Below are 27,465 nucleotides of genomic sequence, written 5' to 3' on the forward strand. Positions count from 1 at the left end.
TTTCAAAATAAAAGGAGACCACCATCCAAATGTTGGAGGAAGAGTTGAAATGCAAGCCACATTGACATAGCAACCCTGTGTACTATTATTATGAAGAATGCAGCAACATTTAAAGAAGCTGATTTACAGTAAGTTCCTAGAGTTCAATAAAAAGTTTATGAGTAAAGAAATACTTGACATACTCTGTTACTAGCTAAAAATGAAGACATGCAATATTTTGTTACCAGAAATAGCTAAACTGTGATACTATAGAGACGTGATTTATTCATTTGGTACTGCTTCCACATTAGCACTCTTCTCCCAAAAAAACATCATGAGGAAAAACCCAGTATTACTATTCTTCCAGATAAGCAGGTTCTGGTTTTATGAGATGGCCATTATTTGACTACAAAAGGAACAATAAGCTACCTACATAAGAAAAGCAAGAAACCACTACAACATACCATCTTCCTCAGTTAGAAGTCTGAGCCTCTATTTAGTGCTATGCTTTGTCAGTGATGAGATTTAAAAAAAAAAAAAAAAAAAGTCCGATTTAACTAGAGGATTCCATTTTACACTGGGATCCCTTAATGCAGTGTTGCTCAGGTTTCTGTTTCAAAGAGTGCTTTAAGTGCCCTGTCCTAAGTATAGGAACTTCCATTCTTATGCCCACCCCTTACTTACAATATCAACAATACCAAGCAATATAATCTTGTATCAACAATTAAAAACAGTTCAGAGTAAGAAAACCACTTCTTCCCATGTGTTTTCATCAATTTTAACTGGTTTTTTAGAGTAGCTACCCCATGTGATGACTAAGCACTTGAAGTATTTTTCTGCTTATAAACAGCAAAAAGGCCACACAGCAAGCAGTCAAGGCTACTCATACACATCCAAAAGGTGTTGATTACATGTTAATGAACTTACCTGATTTGATTTCTCAACTGTGCTACTGGGAACCTCTGTGGTATCCTTCACAAAAAAGTTATCTATGATGTGTCTCTCTGCACATTCCTGACCACAAATCGGACAGCGGATAACACCAACTGGGGAAAAAAAATAAAATCTGATTATGCTTGTGCAACTTAAGACAAGATATATCAAACAACTTCAAAGACAGCTTGTAAGGATAAATCTTTAAAAGGATGTTTTAATACCTTCTTGTCAATAAGATGTGAGTAAAAGCAGCTAATTCACATTTATCACTGAAGTAACCTTTACATGTTATTCCCTCATGATGTGTTCTTTCAACCAAGGTCAAGCACCTTTTTGTTTCTTTCCTATAAAGTACTTGCCATAATCTTACAGAACATTAATTCCTTTTCTCTAAAGGGAAACTATTCCGTTTGAAAATTTGTTATAGAATTGATTAAAGTAAACACATACTAGTGTGGAGTATTAGTGACACTATTACATACACACCAGCAGTGTGAAATGACTGACTTCCAACTACATAATATGAGAAAATGAAATGTAAGAAATTTTATTTTCATTATTATTTCAATTTCATAATAAATGAGGCAAGTTCTATAGAGGAAGAACAGATCTGTATTAACATTGTGAGTATCTTTATACTAAGCAAGGGAAAACAAGCACAACAGACATAAGAATAAGCAAACACAGTCATCTCCCTCCACTCCTCTGCAAGACACACTGGGGAATAATTCTAAGACAATAACATTAGACTCCAGGTTGAAGAAAGACCTGAGAACCAGTCATCATCATCATGGCTTGACTTCACAAATGAAGATTTGGGAAGGGCTTTACCCATGCTTACTACAAACACGCTGATGACCGAAAAGGCCAATGTGAGATAGGCAAATCCGGCTGCAAAAAGCACAACAAAAGGTCTCCTTGGGTGGTATAGGCGGGGCGCGATTCTTTCTACGTTGCCTTTTCTCCTTGAGACTAGTTCTGTGTGAGTTCTCAAAGGAGTCAATGGCACTATGTATGGTGTGTCTCCAAGTCTCCGGATTGGAGGCCAAGGCGGACCACTGATGGTAGTCAATATGGCCAAGGCTAAGGTATTGTTTCAGGGAGTCGTTATATCTCTTCTTTGGGGCACTTCTCTTGCGGCAACCGGTGGCAAGTTCACCTTAAAATGTTATCTTAGGGAGGTGGTGATCCTTCATCCTAGAGACGTGCCCTGCCCAATGCAGCTGCAATTTCAGCAATATGGCCTCAATACTGGTGACCCCTGCCTGTTCGAGGTCAGTAACATTTGACACACAGTCAGTCCAATGGATGTTTAGAATTGCACAGAGGCAATGCTGATGAAAGCGTTCAAGGAGTCGCAGGTGATGACAGTAGATGAACCATGATTCAGACCCATATAAAAGAGTAGACAGTACAATGGCTCTGTAGACACTAATCTTTGTACCTTTCTTCAGGTGTTTATTGCACCAGACTCTTTTATGGAGTTTTCCAAAGGCTCTATGTGCCTTTGCTATTCTGTTGTCTATCTTTGTCGATTGTGGCATTTGAGGAAATAATGCTTTCCAGAGAGCTGAACTGCTGAACTGACTTAAGCTCTGACTTGCCAATGGTAATGTGGGGATGATGGTAATCTTCTTGTGGTGCAGGTTGGTAGAGAACTACTGTCTTCTTCAAGCTGACTTCCAGTCCAAAAAGCTCAGCCGCCTCTGCAAAGCAAGATGTTAAACGCTGCAGATCTGCTTCTGTGTGGGCGACAAGGGCGGCATCGTCAGCAAAAAGCAGTTCACGGACCAGATGATTTACGGTCTTAGTGTGGGCCTTCAGTCGCCTTAGATTGAATAGGCTACCATCAGTACGATATCAAACATAAATGCCGTTTTGTTCATTGAGGTCTACCGTAGCCCTCTGGAGCATCAGGCTGAGGAAGACTGTGAATAAAGTTGGTGAGAGAACGCAACCTGGTTTCACACCTTTGGTTATTGGGAAGGGCTCAGAGAGTGCATCGCCGTATCTGACTTGCCCTTGCTGATCCTCATGTAACAGAATAATCATTTTGAAGAACTTGGGGGACAACCTAATCAGCCAAAATTCCAAGATCAGCCACAGGCCTTCTCTGCTCATAGTGTCAAATGCTTTGGTGAGGTCAACGGAAGTTACATAGAGCCCCTTATTCTGTTCTCTACACTTTTCTTGCAGTTGTCTGACAACAAATACCATGTCTGTGGTACTTCTAGTAGCTCTGAAACCACACTGACTTTCAGGTAGAAGTTCTTCTGCCATAGCGGGTACTAGTCTGTTCAATAGTAATCTTGCAAGAATTTTTCCAGCAATGGAGAGCAGAGTTATACCTCGCTAGCTTGAGCAGTCTGACTTCACACCTTTTTCTTATACAGAATGATGATGATTGCATCAGGAAAATCCGATGGTAATTTACCTTGGTCCCAACAGCACACAACTAGCTCGTGAAATTTAGCATTAAGTGCTTGGCCTCCGTGCTTCCAGACTTCAGGTGGGATTCCGTCAACCCCAGCTGCCTTGCCAGTTTTCACCTGCTGTAGAGCCTTAAGAGTCTCTCCCATAGTAGGGGCTAAATCCAATTCATTTTTCACCGGTTATTGTAGAATGTGCTGGATTCCTTTGCCTTGGACTACACAGTTAGCACTAAAGAGTGCTTGAAAATGTTCAGACCAACGATTCAGGATGGAGATTTTATCTGTAAGAAGCATTTGGCCATCTGCACTAAGTAAGGGGCTTTGAACCTGAAATGTTGGTCCATACACTGCTTTCAGAGCCTCATAGAATCCTCTGTGGTCACCCCAATCTGCACATAATTGAGTCTTTTCTGCTAGGTTGAGCCACCACTTGTTCTGGATGTCTCGAAGTTTCTGTTGGAGTTTGCTACATGCAAGACAAAAGGCCGCTTTTCTTACATGGCAAAGTGGCTGAGCGAGGTGTGCTTGATGAGCAGATCTCGTCAGCAATTCCTGGACCTCCTGGTTGCTATCATCAAACCAGTCTTTGTTTTGTTTTGTTTTTTTTTTTTAAAGAGAACCCAATGGATTCTACAGAGGACTGCAGGATGCTATTTTTAATATGTTGCCAAAGCGCTTCAGGAGAAGGATCTATAAGCTGGTCTTCAAGCCTAGTTTGAAGGTTAGCCTGATAGCTGTCCCTCACTGCAGCTATTTGGAGATTATTAACATTGAGCCTCCTCCTCGGAATGCTGCCCCTCTTAGGTTTGGGCTCGAAGTGGAAGTTAAGTTTGCAATGCACAAGGTGGTGGTCTGTTTGACATTCTGCACTAGGCATCACTCGGGTGTGACATCACTCAATGTAATGCAAAGGCTTAAACAATGAATAATTTTCTCAAGAGAATAAAAAGGACAAAGTCAAGGTCAAAACTTGGGGTTTAACAATGAGTAGAACAGACTGAAATGGAAAAGATCTATACAAACATTTTAAAGTAGACACTTTTCCTAGCTGCAGAAAACAGAACGTCTTATTAGCACTGAGGCTTGTTAATCATCCAAGGAAAATCTCTATGCATTAACATCTTGCTTTAAGAGAATTATCACAGTCATTAACTCCCCAAAAAAGCTAATTGAAACTAATTTAGGTTAAAATAATCACTTAAGAGGTGGAAGTCACCATGCAAAGCTAACAGTAGAATAGTCACAAGTCTAGAGATTGATTCTAGACATACAGCTGCCATTTGAGAGAAGGCACAATCGTAGGGCCTTAAAGAAAATCAGAAGCACCATTTAACTCAGGGAATTTAACACTAGTATATAATTCATCACTTGCATATTTAACTAAACCTGAATGGGCTTAATTCTGTTCCTGCTTCACTTTTATAATAAAATGTAGAAGAAAGAAACTACTCAAACATTTTGTTTTCTGCAGAACTTAATTCCTTACTCTAAGTGCATCATACAAGATTTAAGTAACTTATTCATTACGTTCTTCCAACACATGCTAGAGATTTAACTGGCCAACCCACTAGAAAGCAATTCTCTAATAAAAGTCCACCAGTTTTACTAAATTAGGTCTTCACTCTGAAAATTTAGCTGGTAGTTTTCATCACTTGTATACAAGAAGGTATTTTATCTGAAAGGCTACGATGTTAAGCCTGCTTTCATTATAATTGCTGTTTTGCAAGTCTGCATTTCAATACATATTTGTGTAGCTTCCTTTGATAGAAAGTCTGTAGTTTTGGTTAAAACCCTTGTAAAATTTTTATACCATCATCATGAAGGATAATTAAGAAGTCCAATTCTGGTGTATCAGGTAGTTAATAGAACTCCAATGACGGTATTCCTCCTTTCATTAAGCAAATCAATTTACCACAGTCAACAGTGAACAAACCTCTTACTATTCAAGATACATGCTTGCTGAAAAAGACTATTTTTTACATTTTTCAATAGCGCCTATTACAAATTGCCCTCTGTTCCTCCACTGCTTATTCCTGACCCTGACAAAGCACAGTGCTCTGTGTCAGCATAAGTGACTGGGCCAGTCTTTGCTTGTGTTTGGGAGCTGGATATAGAGAAAGAATGAGACAGGCAAACTGATTCAAACATGGATGTATTTCTCCAGCTCTCCCAAGCATCACCTTCAGTCCTCAGTCTGCTTCACTGACCAAATGCGCTGCTGTTTACACTGAAGCAGCATGAGAAGCAGGATGAGGATGGGAAAAAGCCAACACTGCCACTGAAGATAAAACATGGAACCACTGAAACAGATTAGTTCTATTAAGCTGATGTCATGGTTTAAACACTGCTTATAAATCAGCTCAAATTGAAAACATGGTGAGCAAGGAAGGGGCAGGATACAAGTTAGGTTAATGTAAATCAAAAAAAAGTTAGGTGTTAATGTAAATCAAATGTTTAATCTGCATGCTCACCAATAGAATACTGCCAACTATGTGTTCAATAGATGACAAATTCTAGACTGAGATGAGAGAAGGAGAAAAGGAAAACTGCCCAAATCTCTCAAATCCTCTTGAAACTTTTTCTAGAATTCCTTACGCTGTCTACCCTTAAGTCAAGGTTTTATTCTGCAACTGTGTGTGGGTAAATTTGCTTTTGTTCTGATCCTGGATTGATGACTGCTACACAAATCAGTTTTAAACTAGGTTTAGTCAACCTCAGCATCATGGGTTTAAGTGAAAATACCTAGTATCACGATCTCAGTGTGTTACAGCCAGCTTACATTGTTAGGCACACAGCTGGCAACAAAGGCCTTTTTTGGCACAAAACGTAAAATGCAAATTTGTCAGGCAGTATTTCTTTCAGGTCCTTATCTACCGTTTCTAATGTATCCAAGGCTTTTTCAGTAACATACTGAAGAATATAAACCATGTGTGGTCTTTTCCTCTCCACTCTCCACATCAGAAATGGAAGATACAAGCAGGGTGCTCTGTACACATGCTTTCATGCATGCTGCTTTTGAGACAGAAAGGCTCATGGCAAGCAACAGTGCCTAACAAACTCATGCAGATTTGTTTCAGAACTTCAGTCTAGCCACCTAGAGACACTGGAATTTCTATCCATGCTCCTTATCAGTAAACAAATAGTACAATGAAGTGTGCTGCGTGATCGCCACAGTCCTGCAGAACATGGTGAGGAGCTGGCAGCTCACCAGAACCCCATGTAACTAAGAGAGACACTAAGTTACTGGGAAAGAAAACTATGGTTTACAATGAATCCTGAATTGAGAACTTAGAAAACTGGAGATGAAAAACAATGACTATTCTGGAATTAAGTGGAAAACTTGAGTAAATATGAAAACAATACATTTAAAGGTTAAAAAGGAACACTGATTACGTTCAAGGAAAGACACATGCTCTAAGTTATCAGAACTCATAGACAAACATATCTCCGTTTTAACATCAGCATTTTACTGACTTTGTCAGCATTACCGGTCATAATCAAGTACTAAAGCTTTTTTTGCAAATCATAATTTTCAAGTGAATTCTTACTTTGCGATAATAGTTGCAGAATTCAGCTTTTTGTACAAAATGATAAAACTACACATAGGACAAGCAAAGTTTTCAGCCATGCATCCAATACAAAAAGTACAGGTGTCAACTATCACAGATCTGATGGCATTTGCTTACAGCTGAAAATGCATCAGCACAACCCTAAGAGCACACACCTGTAAAAACCAAGCTGCAGAGATTTATAAACAAGAAATATTAGGAAAAGGAAAGTTACTGGATTTGTTCAGTTTCTGAGGATGACGCATAACAGTCAGGTTTTTTCATGTGCAGAGTCCTCTTTCAGAATAATGTTTGGGCAAGCAACACAGTGCATTGCGTTCATATATCCATGGTTTGGTAATGGGGCAAGAGGGAGCTGCAGGGGTGTACTCTGGGAGAAGACGCTGAGGCAGCCCCCATGTCAGATAGAGCCAATTCCAGCCAGCTCTGAGATGGACCCACCACTGGCCAAAGCTGAATTCATCAGCAACACTGGTGGCACCTCTGTGTGGGTGATTAAGGGTAAAAAAACTGCAACAGCACTGGGAGAGTTAGAAGAAACTGAAAGAAACAGCCCTGCAGAGATCAGGTCAGTGCAGAAGGTGGGGAGGAGGTGCTTCAGGTGCCAGAGCAGAGATTCCCCTGCAGCCTAATGAGCAGACCATGGTGAGGCAGGCTGTGTCTCCTGTGGAGGTCCCCAGGCTGCAGGAGGTGGATATATGCTGAAGGAGGCTGCAGTCTGTGGAAAGCTCATGCCAGAGGAGGTTTTGTGGCAGGAACTTGCAGCATACGGTGGACCCACACTAGAGCAGCCTGCTCCTGAAGGACTGTACCCCATGGAGAGGAACCATGCTGGAGCAGGTCTTGAAGGACAGTATCCCGCGGAAGGGACCCCACACTGGAGACAGGAACAAGTGGGTGGAGGATGAAGTGGCAGAGAAGAATCGCAATGAACTGACCACAACCCCCATTTCCCATCCCCACTCTACCACTTGAGGAGGTAAATTTGGGAATGAAAGAGTGAAGTTGAAGAGAGGTGTGAGGGGCAAGGCAATTGGGTTTTTAGATTTTATTTTTGTGTTCATTTCTCACCATCCAACTCTATTTCATAAAAATGGAAATGCTGTACAATAAATATCAACACACTAATGAGTTGACAGTTTAAATAGTTTTATCCCTACTATCTCAAATCCTGTTGCTGATAATGTATTTTGTATGTACAGAGCTAATTTAATATACGAATCACAGACGTTGTTTGAAACCCTTTTTTCCTCATCCAATTTTCCAGTACAAAGGCTTAACTCAAGACCATGGACAAGTATGCCTCTCCTAGATACAGTGGTAGTAACAAAACACAACACTGCACACTAAGCATTACTGCACTCCCCAGCCTACTACAAGTCCTGATAGAGGAGTTTGACTTCTTTAGATGCATAAAAAGTAAAGTTGGTTTAAAATCATAACTGACAGTATAAAGACAGATGGCTGAAGCAAACACAGGAACACACAAGAGCTTTTTGCTAACAAGCCAACAGGTGCTGTAGCAAGCAATTAACTAACTTTTTTTGAACAACCTAAAGGACAGTGGTATTTTCCAAAGATATTTATGCTTGTATTTCATTAAAGGGTTACAGTAACATACAGGAAGAAGGAATGCAACACAAAGGCAGCTTTAATAAAGCTGCAGCATCCAGCGTTTTCTTACTACATTCAATATATGTATTTGCTTTTAATGTTCATTGGTACGCCATTTTTCCTAATAAACATTTAATTACATTTTTAACTGTTCCTTAAGCATGCATAGAATGGCATTCCTAAATTTACCTCTGAATTAGTTAACATTTGTTCCACTGAGTCCCTCTGCACTTTCCTACTGTAACAAGGAAACCCTTTTTGGGTTTTTCTGGAGTGTTTGGAAGCAATCATACAATCGCTTTCTAAACATGCTTAATCTTATTGCCAGCACTTACTTCCACTTGTTTCAAGACACCTGCTTTCTGAAAATTATATCACAATTTATTTCAGTCCTTTCAAGGTTGGGAACCCTTGCTATTCTATTATGGTCTGTTCAAGAAGATTCAAATTCTGAGTAGCAGGATATTAAAAGCCATTTAGTTGATTTCTTATATAAATTGGTAAGGACAATCATTCATCATCTAATGAAACTATAAGAGAAGCATACTATGACATCAGAACAAGAACTACATTACTGCTTTAAAGAAAAATTCCCCAAACTTATTGTTCATTTCCCAACTACTAACTGCTAAGGTACTGCCAAGTACATTACCAAGTAAGCCCAAACCTAGTATCCTCACAAAAGAGGAAAAAAAAACCAGTACCTTTATTTAAACATTGTCAGATAAATTATAATGCACTAGCAGTAGAAACAACATCAGATTCAGGTTAGCGTTCTGGCTAACCTTGTTCAGGTTAAGCATGTTCCTGGATGCTGATGCTCTACTGTTTATCCTGATTAAATCAGGAGTGAGGAAGACCTCTAATTCCACATTAATGTTCCAATGCTCAAGTAATTCTTGATCCAATCAGCTCTAAAGAGCTTTGAGATATTTGTGTGTGAACTGAACAACATACTTAGGAGACTTCCAAGACAACGTTATATTTTAGTGAACAAAGTAATTTTCTTTCCTGATGGTTCTCTTAAAGATAACTTGCTATGATAAAAAATTGCCAAAAATAGAGTTGACACTTGGCATTTTTAGTGTCATTTCCTTTCAGAATGCCTGATGTTGCACTACAATCTAGAGACACAAGGAATATCTCAGAAAACCAGATCTAGTATAACTTATAAAAGGAAGCAAGTTGAGATCAACTACCTTTCCTGTTTTTCCTTAGAGTGTGAGGGAATGGGGAATTGAGGAAGGGTGACCTTACATTTTCCTAAAATTGCCTAAAGTAGCATCACCTAACACCATCTACATCCTGCAGTTTAAAGGAAACAAACACCAAAGAGGATCCGGTGGTGACTCCAGCACAGCACAGCAGCTACAGGAGTAGTTAACCAGGGACTTTTTGTGGTTGAACAAGTGATAGATCCCCTTCCCTCCTACCATCAGATAGAAGGAGTAAACTTAAGGGACAAGAAAGTATGGAGGGAGGTCCCTCCTCGGAGAGGTAAGCGAAAACCCTCACAATCCCTTCCTTCCTCCCAGTTGCCCTTGAGTAACAGGTATGAGGTCTTGGAACTACAGGACCAGGTAAATGGAGATGGAGGGGTAGATCCATCTAGTGAGTCACCTAGGGCTTGTCACTCACTCCCATGCCTTAGAACTTCCTCAACGAAGAAGAAGAGTAATTGTGGTGGGTGACTCCCTTCTGAGGGGAACAGAAGGGCCCATTTGTCGACCTGATCCATCCCACAGGGAAGTCTGCTGCCTACCTGGGGCTTGGATTGGAGATGTTAAAAGGAAACTCTCTGATCTGGTGCAGCCCTCTGACTACTGTCCACTGCTGGTTTTTCAGGTTGGCAGTGATGAAATTATTACAAGCAGGGCAAGGGCAATGAAGAGACTTCAGGGCCCTGGGACGGCTGGTTAGAGGGTCTGGAGCACAAGTGGCGTTTGCCTCCATACCTGTTACAAGCAAAGGTGAAGTGATAAATAGGAAGAGACTGCAGATTAATGTATGGCTACAGGACTGGTGCCAAAGGCAGGGGTTTGGGTTTTTCAATCATGGACTGCTATATGAGACACCTGGTTTGCTGGTGGCAGGTGGGATACATCAGTCCCAGAGGGGGAGGTTTCTGGGGCAGGAGTTAGCAGGGCTCATTGACAGCACTTTAAACTAGGTAGGAAGGGGGAAGGGGAGATAACTGGGCCTATTGGGGACAACCCCAAGAGAAACATGCTAGGGCTTGAAGAATGGCAGACTAGGGAGAACTCTCAATCTATTGTTTCATTTGAGGGAAAGGATAGTTGTTTAAACCCTGTCCTGCAGGGAAAAAAGGGTACCAGGGCAAGAGTTAGGAGAGCTCACTCACAGAGCTCTAGGTTAGATTCAAAGTGCGAGGGGGTTGTAGCTGGGTTTGAACTAGTGGGGCAATGTTCTAGTATTAATTAAGACCAGAAGGCCTCCCGCCTTCCAAGGGTGCCACTAGCGTGCTCTGCTCACTCCCTGGAATGCCTGTACACCAATGCACGCAGCATGGAGAATAAACAGGAGGAGTTAGAAGTCTGTGTGCGGTCTAATGGTTATGACCTGGTGGCAATTACAGAGACATGGTGGGACAGCTCACATGACTGGAATGTGGTTATGGATGGCTATGTCCTTTTTAGGAAAGATAGATCAGCAAAGAGAGGTGGTGGAGTTGCTCTTTATGTGAAAGAGCGACTAGAATGTATTGAGTTCTGTCCAGGGGCAGATGAGGAGCAAGTGGAAAGTCTGTGGGTGCGAATTAAGGGACAGGCTGGTATGTGTGGCACAGTTGTGGGGGTCTATTACAGACCTCCTGATCAGGACAAAGGAGTTGATGAGGCTTTCTACAGGCAATTGAAAGCAGCCTCACGACTACATGCCTTGGTCCTTATGGGGCATTTTAACTACCCCTATATTTGCTGGAAGACTTACACAGCCAGTCATTCACAGTCTAGGAGGTTCCTCCACTGCATTGATGATACCTTCTTAATGCAAATGGTGGACAAACCAACTAGGAGAGGAGCGCTGCTGGATCTGGTACTCACCAACAAGGAGGGTCTGGTTGAAGTAGTGACAGCCTGGGCTGCAGTGACCATGAGATGGTGGAGTTTAGGATCTTGTGTGGGAGGAATAGAATACCTAGCAAGGCCACATTTCTGGATTTCCAAAGGGCAAACTTTGGCCTCTTCAATCAATTGCTAAGGGAAGTATCATGGCAAAGGGTACTAGGTGGTAAAGGGGGTCAAGATAGTTGGTCAGCATTCAAGGACCACTTCTTCAAAGCTCAGGATCAGTGTCCCAGTGAGTAGGAAGTCAAATAGTGGAGCCAGGAGACCAGCATGGTTAAACAAGGAACTGCTGGGCAAACTCATACGGAAAAGGAGAATCTATGGATTATGGAAGGAGGGGCTGGCCACTTGGGAGGAATATAGGACAGCTGTTAGAGGATGTAGGGAAGCAATTAGGACAGCTAAGGCCTCCTTGGAACTTAATCTGGCAAGTCGGGTCAAGGACAATAGAAAGGGCTTCTTCAAATACATAGCGAATAAAAGTAACACAAGAAGCAGTATAGGCCCATGAGGTGGGTGCCCTGAAGACAGAGGATATAAAGAAGGCAGAGGTGTTGAATGCCTTCTTTGCCTCTGTCTTTACTCCTGCAGACTCTCCCCAGGGGACCCAGATTCCTATAGCCCCAGAAGGAGTCAGGATAAAGGAGGAGTTTGCTTTGGCAGATGAGGATTGGGTTAGGGATCAGTTAAGTAATCTGGACATCTATAAATCGATGGGTCCGGATGGAATACATCTGCGGGTGCTGAGGGAGCTGGTGGAAGTCATTGCTGAGCCACTCTCCATCATCTTTGGTAAGTCGTGGGAAACAGGTGAGGTGCCTGAGGATTGGAGGATGGCAAATGTCACGCCAGTCTATAAGAAGGGCAAGAAGGAGGACCCGGGTAATTATAGACCGGTCAGCCTTACCTCCATCCCTGGAAAGGTGATGGAACAACTTATTCTTGAGACCATCTCTAGGCATATCAAGGATGAGGGGGGTCATTAAGAGCAGCCAACATGGCTTTACCAAGGGGAAGTCATGTTTGACCAACCTTATAGCCTTCTATGAGCAAGTAACTAGGGGGATGGATGATGGTAGAGCGGTAGATGTGTTTTTTCTTGATTTCAGTAAGGCATTTGACACTGCCTCCCACAGCATCCTCATAGATAAGCTAAGGAAGTGTGGGCTTGATGATCAGGTAGTGAGGTGGATCAAGAACTGGTTGGAAGGAAGAAGGCAGAGAGTTGTGGCCAATAGGGCAGAATCTAGCTGGAGGTCTGTGACTAGTGGAGTCCCTCAGGGGTCGGTGCTGGGACCAGTGCTGTTTAATATTTTCATCAACGACCTGGATGAGGGAACTGAATGTACCCTCAGCAAGTTTGCTGATGATACTAAACTGGGAGGAGTGGCTGACACACCAGAGGGCTGCGTTACCATTCAGCGAGACCTGGACAGGTTGGAGAGTTGGACGGAGAGGAACTTGATGAAATTCAACAAGGGCATCTGGGGAAGAACAACCCCATGTACCAGTACAGGTTGGGGGCTGACCTGCTGGACATTAGTGAAGGGGTAAGGGACCTGGGGGTCGTGGTGGATAGGAGGATGACCATGAGCCAGCAATGTGCCCTTGCGGCCAAGAAGGCCAATGGCATCCTAGGGTGCATTAGAAAGGGCGTGGTTAGTAGGTCAAGAGAGGTTCTCCTCCCCCTGTACTCTGCCTTGGTGAGGCCGCATCTGGAATATTGTGTCCAGTTCTGGGCCCAGTTCAAGAAGGACAGGGAATTGCTTGAAAGAGTCCAGCGCAGAGCTACAAAGATGATAAAGGGAATGGAACATCTCTCTTATGAGGAGAGGCTGAGGGAGCTGAGACTCTTTAGCTTGGAGAAGAGGAGACTGAGGGGTGACCTCATCAATGTTTACAAATATGTAAAGGGTGAGTGTCAGGATGACGGAGCTAGGTTTTTTTCAGTGATGTCCAGTGACAGGACAAGGGGCAATGGGTGTAAACTGGAGCATAGGAGGTTCCATGTGAACATCAGGAAAAATTTCTTTACTGCGAGAGTGAGAGATCATTGGAACAGGTTGTCCAGGGGGGTTGTGGAGTCTCCTATGTTGGAGATATTCAAGGCCCGCCTGGACAAGTTCCTGTGTGATGTACTCTAGGCTACCCTGCTCTTGCAGGAGGGTTGGACTAGATGATCTTTTGAGGTCCCTTCCAACCCTTAGGATTCTGTGACTTTCAGTCAGCTGTTCCATATTTGACTGGACTTGCCCTTCCCCAATTGCCTGCTCATTTCAAACCCTGTTTCCCTCACAAGCTTTTGTCAAGACTCAGTTGCCAACTGATTTGCCATTATTCCTTCCAATTCAGAATATTCACTCCTACAGAATCTCATTTTCTATAGTGGTAACAAGAATGCCGTTTTCTGGTTCTAACCATCATCAGTATTATTCACATCAAACGCAACTTACTGCTTCCAGTCCTGTAGTGCCCACCACAATGGGGCAGCTGCAGAGGAAAAGAGAATCAAGAAAAGTTCACAAGATTCATCTGTAACATAACTGAAAATTTCATTGTGTTTGGGCCTGAAGCACTGCAAGGTTTAGTGGATATAAATCAAAAAAGGAAAAACATCCAAGGAGTGGAGACCACAAAAAAAAAAACACAAACCCACAACAAAACAACCATGTCTTGTTAGATAGGTACAGTTCTTCCATAGTCTTAGCACCTCCTGAATCTTCAAAAGGTCAACACTGCAAGGGATAATATGTGTTAAAATGCCTTTCACTGAGAAAAGTCCCATTTTACATGGGGTTACAACTTCAAATTTTAGAATCCTAACAGGAATTGCATAGTTTGCTCTCTTAATAACCAATAGTTACATAAGTACCTCAACTCAAAGGTATAAAACGAAGAAAATATTTGTCTATCAAGAATGAAGTGAGGCTTGAAACTGTTTCTCCTTTCATCTCTGTAAGATTCAAGCTGCGGGAGAGCCTAATTCTAGGCAGGCAGTCCACTAAGCTTTAAGTGTAGGTACTTTGAATGTGTCAGTTTGTAACTGTGAGTGTCTAACATGGAATCACTACAAGAAGTAAGATGTTACAAGCATACTTACCCGTTTGCTTTTTCTCAGAAGAATGAAGCTCTCAAATGTCTCAAACATCAGGGTCTGTTTTTGTCAAAATAATCCTATAAGATTTTAAACTTTTTTTTTATGGAGCAAGCATTTCCAGAGTGCTCCAGTGGGTAGGTGAAAAAATATTACTTAGCTTGGGAGGAGTTCCACAGTCTCCATCACTATTATTGTGAGGATGCTAAGTGAAAAGAACCCACATTTTCATCTACTCCCTCGTGCTAGGATAGTTGTTTATGCAGCTTTACAGTGAGTTGGATCAAGAGCACATGGTTCTTGCATAGGAGGAGTAGAGGGGAAAGACCTCCAGCCTTTTTAGCAGCAGCATCCATTCATATAAAAATCAAGCAGCTGTGGAACCTTACATTCAGACTTTGCTTGAACCAGGCCTGGACAACAGACTGCTAACAACAGTAACAATGCAGGATCCTCTGCCTATTCATTTCTGTACCGTGCTAACACAGATTCATGCTGCCATGCAATGAGCTGGATTAGGGAATAATGGTGCCTGTAACAATTCTCACTGCCTACAGGCTCACAGTGCATATGCCTCTTCAAGTAATGCTAGCCTGCATTTTAGACAAGTAGGAGAAACCACAGCACATTCTCACTCTTCTTCACAACACTCTAGCCATTCAACAGAATGGATTCACAGCAGAGACTATTATTTCCAACTCAATTCTCAATTTCCTGGGAGTACATTCCAGACTACTGAAGCATCCTGAGACAATAGGAGGAGACTGCTCTGGTGTGTGCCCCAGTTTCATCTCATTTGCATCTTCACTGTAGTGAACAGGCTTCAGAGATGATTTAATAAAGCCACTGGATAATCACTTGTAGATCCAAAAGGGTAATTTTGTTTGTAGATGCAAAGTATTTTAATAAAAAAATTATTTTTTTTTAAAAAAGGGCTTAAGGGTTCCCTTTCTTCAGTACAGATTAGTCAAAAATGCACTAGTTTTATGAAAGAGAGCTCTCTCTTTAAACAGAGTGCTTGGAAACAACTCGTAGCTAGTTTTATCTAAAAAAACCCAGTCATCTACAGAATTAATTAGGCTTGCACAAGGCAATTTTCCTCAATTTTACAGAAACCTTGTTTGAAATTCTAACTATAAAGATTTCAGAATAGAAAACACTAATAGAGCAAGTCACACATATAGTTAAAGTCTTTTAACTACAGATAGCCCAGTTAACATTAACAAAAAGTATGTCGGAGACCCAAAGACAGTGCCAGCTGTAGACATAATGACTGAGACCAAGCCATTAGGCCTTAGTTGACGTAACTTGGCTATTTAGCATGAGGATGACTCAGCACTTTAAAACACCACCACAAGGAAGGAGCTGCCCTCCTGGTAGGGCATGATATACATTAAGTTACAATTCAGGTATGTAGGCAGCCTTGCATCTGCTTCTCTAAGCTGCTTTTAAGCAGGTACATCCCTAATGGCAAAATATGATAACAATTTGAATGAAGAACCAAGCACATAATTCATAAGTATTAGCAGTTAATCAAGAATACTAAACTAAAAGGTAAACAGCTGTAAGAATCCTGATTAATACTGTGATGAGTAAATTCCTGTTTGTTAACCAAATCTTGCTTGCTTAAGAGTTACTGGAAAATTATGGCACGTTGACATTTTGCTTATAGACCCTAGGCATCCATTAAAGTGAGCAATGTATGGGGAAGGAGATAAGGAGCCTTCCTCCCCACGCCCACCGGGAGGCAGAATGAGACCCCTTATCAACTGGCCACACAGACGCAGAGGACACCAAGAAGTGACAGGTATATCGGATGAAGAATAGTATAAAAACAGTGATTTTGGGGAAGTGGGGTGCATGCCACTGGCAGAGCAGAGACTCCCCAGCTGCCTGGAGCTGTTTTGCTTGCTGTCGCTTGCTCAATAAACCAATTCAATTCATTGGTCTGGTTCTCGTCAATTTATCTGAGCCACATTTATAACAATACTAACCCACAGACTATCGCTGTAGCCCTAACTCAAATGCACAACAGGGTAAAAAAAAAAAAACCACAGTTATGCAACTTACCAAATTGTATGAAAGTATGCTTTAGATAAAATTGTATTGAGATGAAAAGTAGGTATAAAAGAACCCCTAAGATTTACTGTTCTTTGGACACACGTATGGAGGTTTGAACCATCACGTGCTCCTGGCACTAATAAGGGTTTCTGCTTTACTTTACACTGCGTACTGTGGAGTGATTTCTTTGAATCACATCAAAGAAAATTAGGGCATTTCCATTGTGACCTGCAGAATCCTTTCTCCCCTCGCTGTGTATATAAACACCATGAATACTCTCAAGGTTTTTCATTAAAATGCATGGGGTTGAAATTAAACTGGTGATATTTACACAGGTCATGTTTTTCTGTTAAAAACACTTAGAACGCTTAATTCAAGAGACAGTTTCATGTGCAATAATATCTGAATCAATTTTAAAAATAATTACTGCTTTCCTCTTGTTTCTCATTAAGCCAACACTGGTGCTGCAAAATTGGCAACTTCTTCCAACCAGTTTGCTCCGGAAAAAACTGCTCCTATCTAGTTCTGACAGCCTGTTGTTGCTAGTGGAAGGGAGATAGGTTAAACCAATAAGCAAGCTCATCTCAAGGGGAAACTAGCACCTACTGCCAAAATACAAATACTCAAAGCAACCACTAATCAATTGGCTAAGTTTATTAAAATCAGCATGCTTTATTTACCACCTTTTAAAATGTAAACAGGTGAAAAGCAGACAAAGATTACTAGCTGTAATTCCCCCTCTGGAAGAGTGTTACAGGCCAGTTTTTATGCTGCAGTGCATTGACTTTCTTGGAAAGCACTGCAGAGCTGAATTAAAATATTTCAGCTGCTCTGTGAAATGGTTCATTGTTTTTGCTATACATACCCAATCTTCAAACACTTCAAATATCATGTATTGCACTCCATAAATTGTAATTTTTGAAAAGGCTGACTCTCCAGCTATTCCTGAATACGTTAAGAAATGCTGAAGGGAGAGTTTATGTTCACATCCAAGGCTGTCCAATGCATTTTCTTCAACAACACAACTATAAGAAGTGTCATAATGGTAACAAAGGAAAACACTGCTGTTGTGAGATACGACAATATTCAAATACAAAATGATGAATAAGAAACTTCACTGCCTTGCAATGAACATGCTTAAACAACAATGCAATGCAGAAGCTGCCAACAATTACACCAATTGTCACTGCTGCCTGTGATGAGCATTTCTTTCATCAAAATTAAAATACACTCTTTCGAGTCCTGAAACTGTCAAGTATTACCACCTTATATGTAATGAATTCAAGCATACAAGATGCAAGGATTTTTAAGATTCAGTTCTATGCTTGCATTGTTTTCTCTGAGCAGCCAAATATTTTTCAAGTTGCTAACATTTTGAAAGTGGGTTTAATGCTGTCTAGATTCATACATTCTACTGAAATACCATTTTGCAGACACTCTAGGATCCTACCAACAGTGCTTAAGTCCATTGTACCCATGTGCTTCTGGGACAAGTAAATTAATAACCTTTCTCCTTGAATAGCAGCATGTTAGAATGTTTTATTACTATTTATAAAAGATCACCAGGGTAAAAAAATTGCGTTGCCAGAATCTCTAGTAAGGAGATGGACCCCACCTTAAAAAAACTACACAGCTACTACTCAATTCCTTTGTAGCAAGAAATGTCATGCTCTGGTCTTCATCTTTTCAAATTCTCAACTACTACCAGCTGACAGTTTAGTAGTTACAGTACAGTGTGTTTATTACCAGAAATTATAGAAGAAGTACGTAAACAGATTAACACATTTGGGCAGTTGGAATCGGTCACAAGCCAAAGAACCAAGCCTTTCTGGAAGACACTGAAGGAGCTGGTTCCTCTTAACCCTTTGTTGAAAAGATTGCAACTATACAACATATGACACTCTTCACTATTTAATAGAATCACAGACCAGTTAACTGTTGGAAAGGACCTTAAGATCATCTAGTTCCAACCCCCCTGCCATGGGCAGGGACACCTCACACTAAATCATGCCACCCAAGGCTTCATCCAACCTGACCTTGAACACCACCAGTGATGGAGCATTCACAACCTCCCTGGGCAACCATTCCAGTGCCTCACAGTAAAGAACTTCTTCCTTATATCCAATCTAAGGATAAGTTTCACCCACTTACTCCATTTAGCCCCAGATACCATAAAGTTCCCATCAACACTGATCAGATGTGAAGGTAAAAAAATCAAAAGCCTTAAAAAAAATGAACATCTAAGAATCTGGACCACATTAAGGGAATTAAGTTGGAAGCAGTAGGGGGAACAACATTAGTAACAGGCTTTACTCAAGAGTATTTCAATATAAATATCCCAAACAGGATAATGCAATGAAAGGCTTTTGACTGGCTCATGTTTCTCCCTCTCTTTTGAGTGCTCAGATGCACGCTTGCAACCTGTTCTTTCACAAGTCTCCTCCCATTCTCAATATAATCACTGCCCAGTAACTGGAAATTACCTATCAGGAGTTAGGAAACTAGTCTCTTGGCCCTCATTTTTCAAGCCACTAGCCTCAGGGGAGCAATTCAGGTACCTAAAAAGGCACACCTAATCTAAGGAGAATATCCTGCCCTGCTTTAAGCCACTGTTCCATAAGGAAATAGGTTTCCCTGGATTATGCAGTACATCTGCCAACCCCTTTTTAATATCACAGTCATCCCAGAAACTCAAAAGTGGCTGAGAATATTCCAGTTTGGACAGATGAATCTCAATTTACCCATCTACTCTATTCCAAAATAATATACTCTATATCTTCAAAAATGTAATGTCAAATTCCTGGTGGAAAACACAACTGAGGTACACAGAAGATCTCTCGCATAGCACCCAAACAAACTGCAGTCTGTAGCTCCAAAGGAAAACTTGGTTAAAAATCACTTAAGTGTCAATATTCAGAGTCATCAGCTTATTAACTGCAGTGTTTACTACATCCATCTGTATTCTGCTATATAAATGAAAGAGTGCAAATGGCAGCACAGAAATAGTGATTTGTTCACAGAATAATAGGTTGGAAGCTACCTCAATGATCATCTGGTCCAACCTTGCTAGGCAACAGATGACCTAGACTAGATGTCCGAGCACCCTGTTCAGCCAAGTCTTTAAAAGCATCCAACACTGGCGAGTCTACCACTTCCCTGGTGAGAATATTCCAGTGGCCGATTGTCCTCATCGTGAAAAATTTTCCTTATGTCCAGTTGCAATCTCCTCAGGGGTAACTTGTACCCATTACTCCTCGTCTTTCCCATGTGACTCCTTCTAAAAAGGGAGTCATCATCTTCTTTGTAGCCACACGTTAAACACTCCCCTGAGCCTTCTTTTCTCTAGGCTGAACAAACCCAACTCTCTCAGCCTTTCCTCAGAGAGCAGGCTTCCCAGTCCTCTGATCATCTTTACAGCTTTTCTTTGGACCCTCTCCAGCCTGTCTGCACCTTTTTTTGTACAGCGGGGACCAAAACTGAAGACAGTGTTCCAGGTGTGGCCTGACAAGCACCAAGTAGAGTGGGATAATAACATTTTTATATCTGCTGGTGATGCCAAGTGATTACATAAAGTTAAATTTTGCACTTGAAAGGGGGATGAAGTTTCTTTGTAGTGTTGCCTAATTTTAATACTTTTGATGGAATTCAACTGAGTGTCGATTTACACCAAGTTCCCTTCATAGTCAATGCAGACCTAAGTAATACAGTTAGGTTATGAGGTGTCTCATCCTAAAAGCAGGTGGCAACACTTGGTCAGATGAATTGTGCCTTAAAAACATCCACTTCTTTCCCGTAACTACAATGATACTCTTATCCACTACTGGGCATCCATTTCAATTGCAAGAATCCCTCTAATATTCTAAAACCAGTAACTAAAGACCAGAATGTCCTCCAAATTATCTGCAAGCATTGCACTTTTGGGTATAGATGTGCAGGAATAAAAAGACAACTCACTGTACATTCCTCTCATATGTGCCTAGTATCCCACATGGCAGATGTTCAAAATCCAAAGTAACCAGCTTTTTCTAGTTCCCACATAACTTTAAGACACAAAGACACCAATATATGCACTGAGATCAAATCAGATTATACAGCCTCCAAACACCAGCATTAATTAAGCAGTAGGGTTGCTCCTTCTACTCTGACACTGCATTAATGAATTGCAGTAAGAAAATTACTGAATGTTAACTAACAAAATGTATTCCTTCTGAGTTGAAGAGCTGCACTGATTGATCAAGAAAGAACAACAGTGATTTCAAACAGCTGCTCTACAGCTCTCAGAAAACAGCACGTTACAGAAGCAGCACTAACACTACTTGTGTTTCCACTTCATACCTCCTGATCACTTTTGCTGTAATCTGCAGTAGACGAGTAAACCATGAGCTAGACCCTGTTGGCTGATGTGAACATCCACTGAAGAAATGTGATCTTCCTAGTTTTCCCCTCATCTTCCCAAAACCGAAGAGCTCCTTCAAAAGCACTTTCTCAGCATGACACACTCTGTATTGAGAATGAATCTTCTATCAAAACTGCTCTTCATAAGTGCCATTTACCTGTCCTTTAGATTCACTTCATCTGTTTTTACCTTGTTCTGCCATACTGCCTGATAGTATGATCATACACTATCTTAGATAATAAAGTTCTGGGAGCATTACACTTTGCCTCCAATACCAGTTTGGGAATGAATTAGGATGATGCTTCTATTCTTAGTTTATTTTTAAGGAATATTCACAAGGGTTCAACCATGGCATTGTGGCTCATAACATACTTGGCTGGCATAATGACAAATGAAAAAGACAAAACGAGCAACCAAAGCTTTAAGGCAGAACAACTGCTCTGGCAATGGCTTGAAGTCAGACATCCTGCAGCTCATAGCACCTACACTATATTCTCAATAATTTAAATCAGTCAAAAGGCAGCCAAAGAAAACAAGAAAACCTTATTAAATCTGATCTCATTCCAATAGAGCTTGGAGCAGTAAAAAAAAAACAACAAAACAAAGAAACACCCCACACAATAAATACAACCATATTAGAACGCAATACAATAATACTGTTGTTAAATGGACTTTAATAGGATTGGCATTTAGCTTCTTAAAGAATCCAAAATACATTCAGCTCTTGCACAAAGGGTGGAATGCTGGAAGAAGACTGTCAGTTCAGTCCATTTGGGATGCCAATACATAAAGTCTTCTTCATTTTGCCAAAGCAGCTTCTAGAATGATTATTTTGAAAATAGATCTTTGGCCCCATTGAGGTTAAACAGCAGTGACCATAATCTAGAAGACATATGAGCTACCATAAATTGTGGTTTTGCTTTTAAGTTGGATCTGGTCCCAGTTATAAGGCCATTTCTAAGAAAAAGGCAACAGAGGACTGTCTTTCCATCCACAGTTGAATCTGCTCAGTCTATCAAGGTACACACAATTTTACTGATGGTACAAATCCCAACAACCTATATAAAAAGCACTTACATGGGTGCTCACAGCAATTCTTGCAGGTCATTCTTAACATACAGACAAAGAATTAAGAAAAATGTAAAATAAACCCCTGCTACTAGGGGTCTAAGTTTTGGAGGGTTTTTTGTTTAACCTTCACTGCTAGATGTGGGAAGACCACAGGCCCTCCCATACGTTTCATCCCAGGCTCTTCCGAACACTTTCACAATGTTGGACTGCTATGAAGCAGAGAATAATCATTCTATTTTAGTTTGAAGCATAATATTTGAAGGAAGAGCTCCTAGCATCTCTGGACTCACATTCATGTAGACTATGGGAGGTAAATTATCTTACGTTTATCCCAGGAAAGACCTCTGTATTTCTATATTTTGAGATAATACTTAGGAAAATTTAAAGCACGAGCTCTGAAACTACATTTGAGTTCCTTCCATAGAAAAGGGACTGAGGAAAAGTTAAGTAGAGCTTCTCAAGGGAGATCAAGTTGACATTAAACTAGCAATCCAAAGTATTCTAAATTATTTTGGGGGTGTCGTGGTTTAAGCCCAGCCAGTAACTTAGAACCATGCAGCTGCTCACTCACCCCCCCTTGCCCTTCTTTCTCCCCCCCAGCTCCCAGAGAGACGGGGAGACGAGAACTGAAAGAATGCAGCTCCCACGGGTTGAGATAAGAACAGTCCAGTAACTAAGGTGCAACACAAACCCAGTACTGCTACCACCAATAATAATAATGATGAGGGAAATAACAAGGGAAGAGGATACAACTGCTCACCACCTGCTGACTGATACCCAGCCCGACCCGAGCAGTGATCTCACCCTTCCAGGTAAACTGCCCCCAGTTTATATAGTGGGCATGACATGCAGTGGTATGGAGTAACTCTTTGGCTAGTTTGGGTCAGGTGTCCTGTCTCTGCTTCCTCCCAGCTTCCCCTCCTCCCTGGCAGAGCATGAGACTCAAAAAGTCCTTGGTCAGAGTAAGCATTTCTTAGCAACAACTGGAAACATTGGTGTTATCAGCACTGTTCCCAGGCTGAAACCAGCTACTAAGAAGGAGAAAAATGATTGCTACTGCTGAACCCAGGACAGGGGGTTTCAAAGATTTTCTAGCTAGTGGGTTATAACCTCACAGTGCCCTTTCACTACTAGCCATTGAAAGAGAAAACAGAACCACCGAAGGCCCAGTAGTCTGTAGCTGGTAAACTCAGCAGTTCATAGGCTGAAACAGATGAGAACAGTAGCTGCTAACAGGTGACAAAGACCCCCAAAGAGGAGAAAAGCAAGCAAGAAACAGAAATACTGAGGGTTGGAAACCAACTGCTGAAGCAAGCAGAGATAATACTGGAAACTGGGAATCTGTAAAAACTCAAAAGAGCTAAATCTAACCCTGATGTATGCTAGCTCCAGGATTTCAACGTTACCATGACATTTAGCCATTACTAAGGTTCCACTATCGGACACTACATATCATTTCATTGCTCTATATTCATTCAGCAAAGCTGGTCTACTAAATAGACTGTGTTTACCTCAGCTCCTGAGTATCAGTTGCTCAGTACCCTAATTTATCACTTTGGGGCTGGACAGAGCTACATATTTGAACTTTTAATTGAAAACATTAAACAATACTTACAAGTCACAGAAGTTTTGCAAACAGCAAAGAGATTCCAAAGTTACTTTCATTTCTCTTTAAACCAACTGACAAGGAGGGCATGTAATTTACACTCCCACATTACTTCAGCAAGTAGTTTACTCATTTTAAAGCAGAATCCAGGTTGAAAAACAAACAAAACAGAAGTACGTTTCAACTTCAACTTCTGCTGCTCAGGCCAATCTTATATACCGCTCATTTCTAGTAACAGACCTGTTGGTGCTGGGCTGTTTCATGAAGGCACTGCTCCTTGCATTTAAAGTTAGATCCTTGCTACCACTTTAAATGTCTTATTCTCCAGCCCCAGCAGACTGCTGCAGCTCTCCACCTCTCCTTCCCACCTACTCATTCCCTGCACAACTGCCAGGCAAGCAGCATTAGTGTTACAAGTATCCTGACGTACCAAGTTGAGCAGCAGCCTAGAGGGTAACATGAATTTCTGTTAGGCTGGCTTACAGACTAATTCAACAAACTTCAACTCCTCACATCCTTAAACATGTTGTGACTCTGTATCAGATGAAATGAATGAAGCTGATTAAGTGAACCTCATTACACACTTTCTGAACTCAAGCAGACATCCTAGAAAATACATGGGGCTTTCCAAGTCAATATTTACATAAAAATAGTCATGTTTCTTTTTTACTATGTACAGTACAGAAACATGTGTCAGGTCACTGGGAAAATATAAAGTCACTTTTTAAATCAGACAATCATTTTAGTTCAAAGGGTGCTTCAGCTACAGTCTGGTTTCATTCAAATTGCACTATATTCCCTTAAAGGACAACAGTGAATATACTGAATACTACTATATACAGAATATAATGCGGGAACTCACCATTTAAAAAAGTTGCCTATGGCAACTTACTTAATCAGAAGCAGGAATCTTTCTACAGTCAGAAAGCAACTGGCTCAGTTCTTGTGTCCATGTACTCCCACTTATGGAGCTTTTAGCACTGCAGTTGCAGATTTCTTTTTTGAAACGAGGATGTGCCTGTGACCCAAATCCATGCTAGAAACAAGGGCCCTCAAAACCCATGAGTGCAGTTCAAACAGCACAGCCCTGCTTACTGTCTTTGCTTTTCCCAAAGCCCACTGATACACTTCAAAAATAACTAGAAACCTTGTTTAACATCAGTCCTCCATCATAAGTTAGTAATGTATGCAAGGTAAGACACAATTCTCTTCCACATAATACTTGAAGCACTGGAGAGACAATACCAAGTAATTACGAACATTCTTTAGCTCAATCTTTGGTTTTATACCAGATTTTACAAGACTGTTTCTCATTAAGAATGGTGTAATTTTCTTAGCTACTTTACACAACTATTTAATGCTCTTTGATGGTAAACATTTATGGTTTTATACATTCTATCTGGCCACTAGGACAAAAGCCACACAGATATTTAGTCAGTTTGTCTGACACCAACATCTTCAAAGCACATTTGAGTTACAAGTACATAGTATAAACATTAAATAACTCCACAGCTACCTAGCTGCTGAGGTAAATTTTAACATCATCACTGGAATTTTATTAGGAGAAGAATTTTTCTGCAATCTTGAAATTAGACAGACAAAAAAAAGAACTGTTACAGCAGATAAAAGTTAAAGAAGAAACAGTAAGTTCTATAGGAGACCTTGCTACTATTCACAGTTCACCTTGATCAACTGCCTAGGTCCACAACGCAAGCTATGGGGCCATCTTCACCTGAAGAACCCTGCCTGACCAGCATACTATTGTTAGGAAATCAGTGAAAATTATTGTAATTAAAAGTATTTCTTCTTATTGTAAAAATATTTTAAAAGTCCAAATTTCCAGTTTCAGAAATAACTGACTTTTCAAAAACAGCCACTCATAATGAAATACATTCACATTAAAATTCACTTAATATTCTTTTTGGGTTTCCCCCACCTTGTTTTTCGATTAGATACAGTAGGCAAAATACCAGCTTCAAAAGCTGGTACCATTACCGGGAAATTCTACTCAATACTATGAAAATTCCACCTACAGCATCTTAACATTGATGTAGACTATTGTACAGGGGGGTTGTACAAGGGGGTACTGTTTAAGTTACATGACTTACTCAACAGATATATCGCTCAGCAAAAACCCATTGTGCCTTACCAAGAGAGTTAGGGTTAAGGAATGATTTATTAGGGGCTGCAGCTGCTTGCTAAACAATGTACATTGCTTGCTTAACATTTCTTGTGCTTGCCAAAGCAGGATGGGAGGATGCAAGGCTATTGATAGGAGAAAGGAACCATAACCTGGTTCCTGCTCTCTGGACCCCTAAACCAGCTGAAACTAGCTTTACAGTCTGGATGGTGGCCAACCAACCAGGGAGCATGTGCGACGACTAAAGGTGAAAAGTTCAGGCCCGAGGAAGACTCATTTACTTCATCTGAAGACCCTTGCCCACGACCACCAGGAGGCACTGCGCATGTGCAAAGGACCTTTGAGCTCATTATAATGTGAAGCGGGGATAGGACATGAATATGTATAGGCGTATTGTGTAACCTAATGCATATGTAGTACTTTAGAGGATAAATACAGAGAACAATGCTGGGGCACCCATGCTTTTGGAGGAGCAATCCCCCATGCGCCTCAGCTGAATAAAGGCATACCTACTTTACAACTTTAACGAGTTGTGGAGTCTATCTGCATAACAACATAAACTCACAGAACCCAGCACAAAGCCTTTTCTGTACAGAAGAACAGCTTCTTCAAACAGCACTACATTCAGAATCAAAAGTTTCAACAAAATTCCTTTCTTAAATTTAAGAAGCTGGGTAAAGCTGAGTGCATGTGATCATTTTGTAGTACTTATGCAAGTCACCAGGCCACCTTAAGTATGCTGCATGGCCTACAGTACATTTCTCCTACAAATGAGCTAGCCCACAGAGTTAGGACAAATATGCTTCCTTGACTTGCCTCTTCATGAACGTATGCACCATTATCTTCCCTTGCTTTTCAGATAAGTAATTTTCTTACAAAGTCTCTCATATCCATTAAAAAAATTCAATCCTTCCAACTAGGCACACATCTGAGAATTTCTAATACATTAGTATATATTTCCTCTCATGTTACTGTATGATCTCAGATTCCTTTCCATTATTAAAAGTACTAATTGCTTACCAGAGACATTATAAGCTGATTTTGAATCAGAACAGAGCTAGGTTGGCCTCTGAGGATTTAAATCATTGCTTATAAAAAACCCAACAAATAAACCCCCAAACAAATGAAGAAAAAAAAAGTTTCACACAAGCATTCCGCAATTTTTATAACTTCTACAGCCTCATTTCTAAAAGGCTTCTAATTCAAATGAACCTGGGTACATAACTGCAGTAGTTTTAACACTCACCTGATGTTTCTGATGGCTTCAGCTTCTCAATCTCCCACTTCCTATTAGTAAATGAAGCAAGTATGTGCATGCATCTAAGCTACCCTTGATGTATTATCCTGTAGACATACATGAGATAATAAACATATACTATATGCTTACATTAAGCATATATTGGAGCAAGCACGGTTAAAGCTTCTTTCAGCATCATGCTCTTGTCCATCTTAATAATGGCTGCATAGGTATATTCACAGAT

General features: G+C 40.9%; 1 protein-coding gene across 2 annotated transcripts in view; it reads right to left on the reverse strand.

The window, feature by feature from the left end:
- Positions 1-27,465, reverse strand: part of TRIM24 (tripartite motif containing 24) — a 69,419-nt gene that overhangs the window by 35,658 nt on the left and 6,296 nt on the right. The window contains exons 1-2 of one of the 2 annotated variants that reach the window (XM_062616401.1): positions 27,231-27,355; positions 907-1,025 (exon numbers count right to left, since the gene is read on the reverse strand). In XM_062616401.1, the coding sequence (XP_062472385.1) occupies positions 907-1,025; positions 27,231-27,300 (189 nt within the window). In that variant the 5' untranslated portion in view covers positions 27,301-27,355. Of the gene's footprint in view, positions 1-906; positions 1,026-27,230; positions 27,356-27,465 lie in introns of those variants that run through there. The other variant, XM_062616400.1, reaches the window with a different exon arrangement.

This window comes from Pezoporus occidentalis, unplaced genomic scaffold, assembly GCF_034315485.1.
Source record: "Pezoporus occidentalis ecotype Australia unplaced genomic scaffold, CSIRO_AGI_Poc_V1 ctg19, whole genome shotgun sequence".
Classification (NCBI taxonomy): Eukaryota; Metazoa; Chordata; class Aves; order Psittaciformes; family Psittacidae; genus Pezoporus; species Pezoporus occidentalis.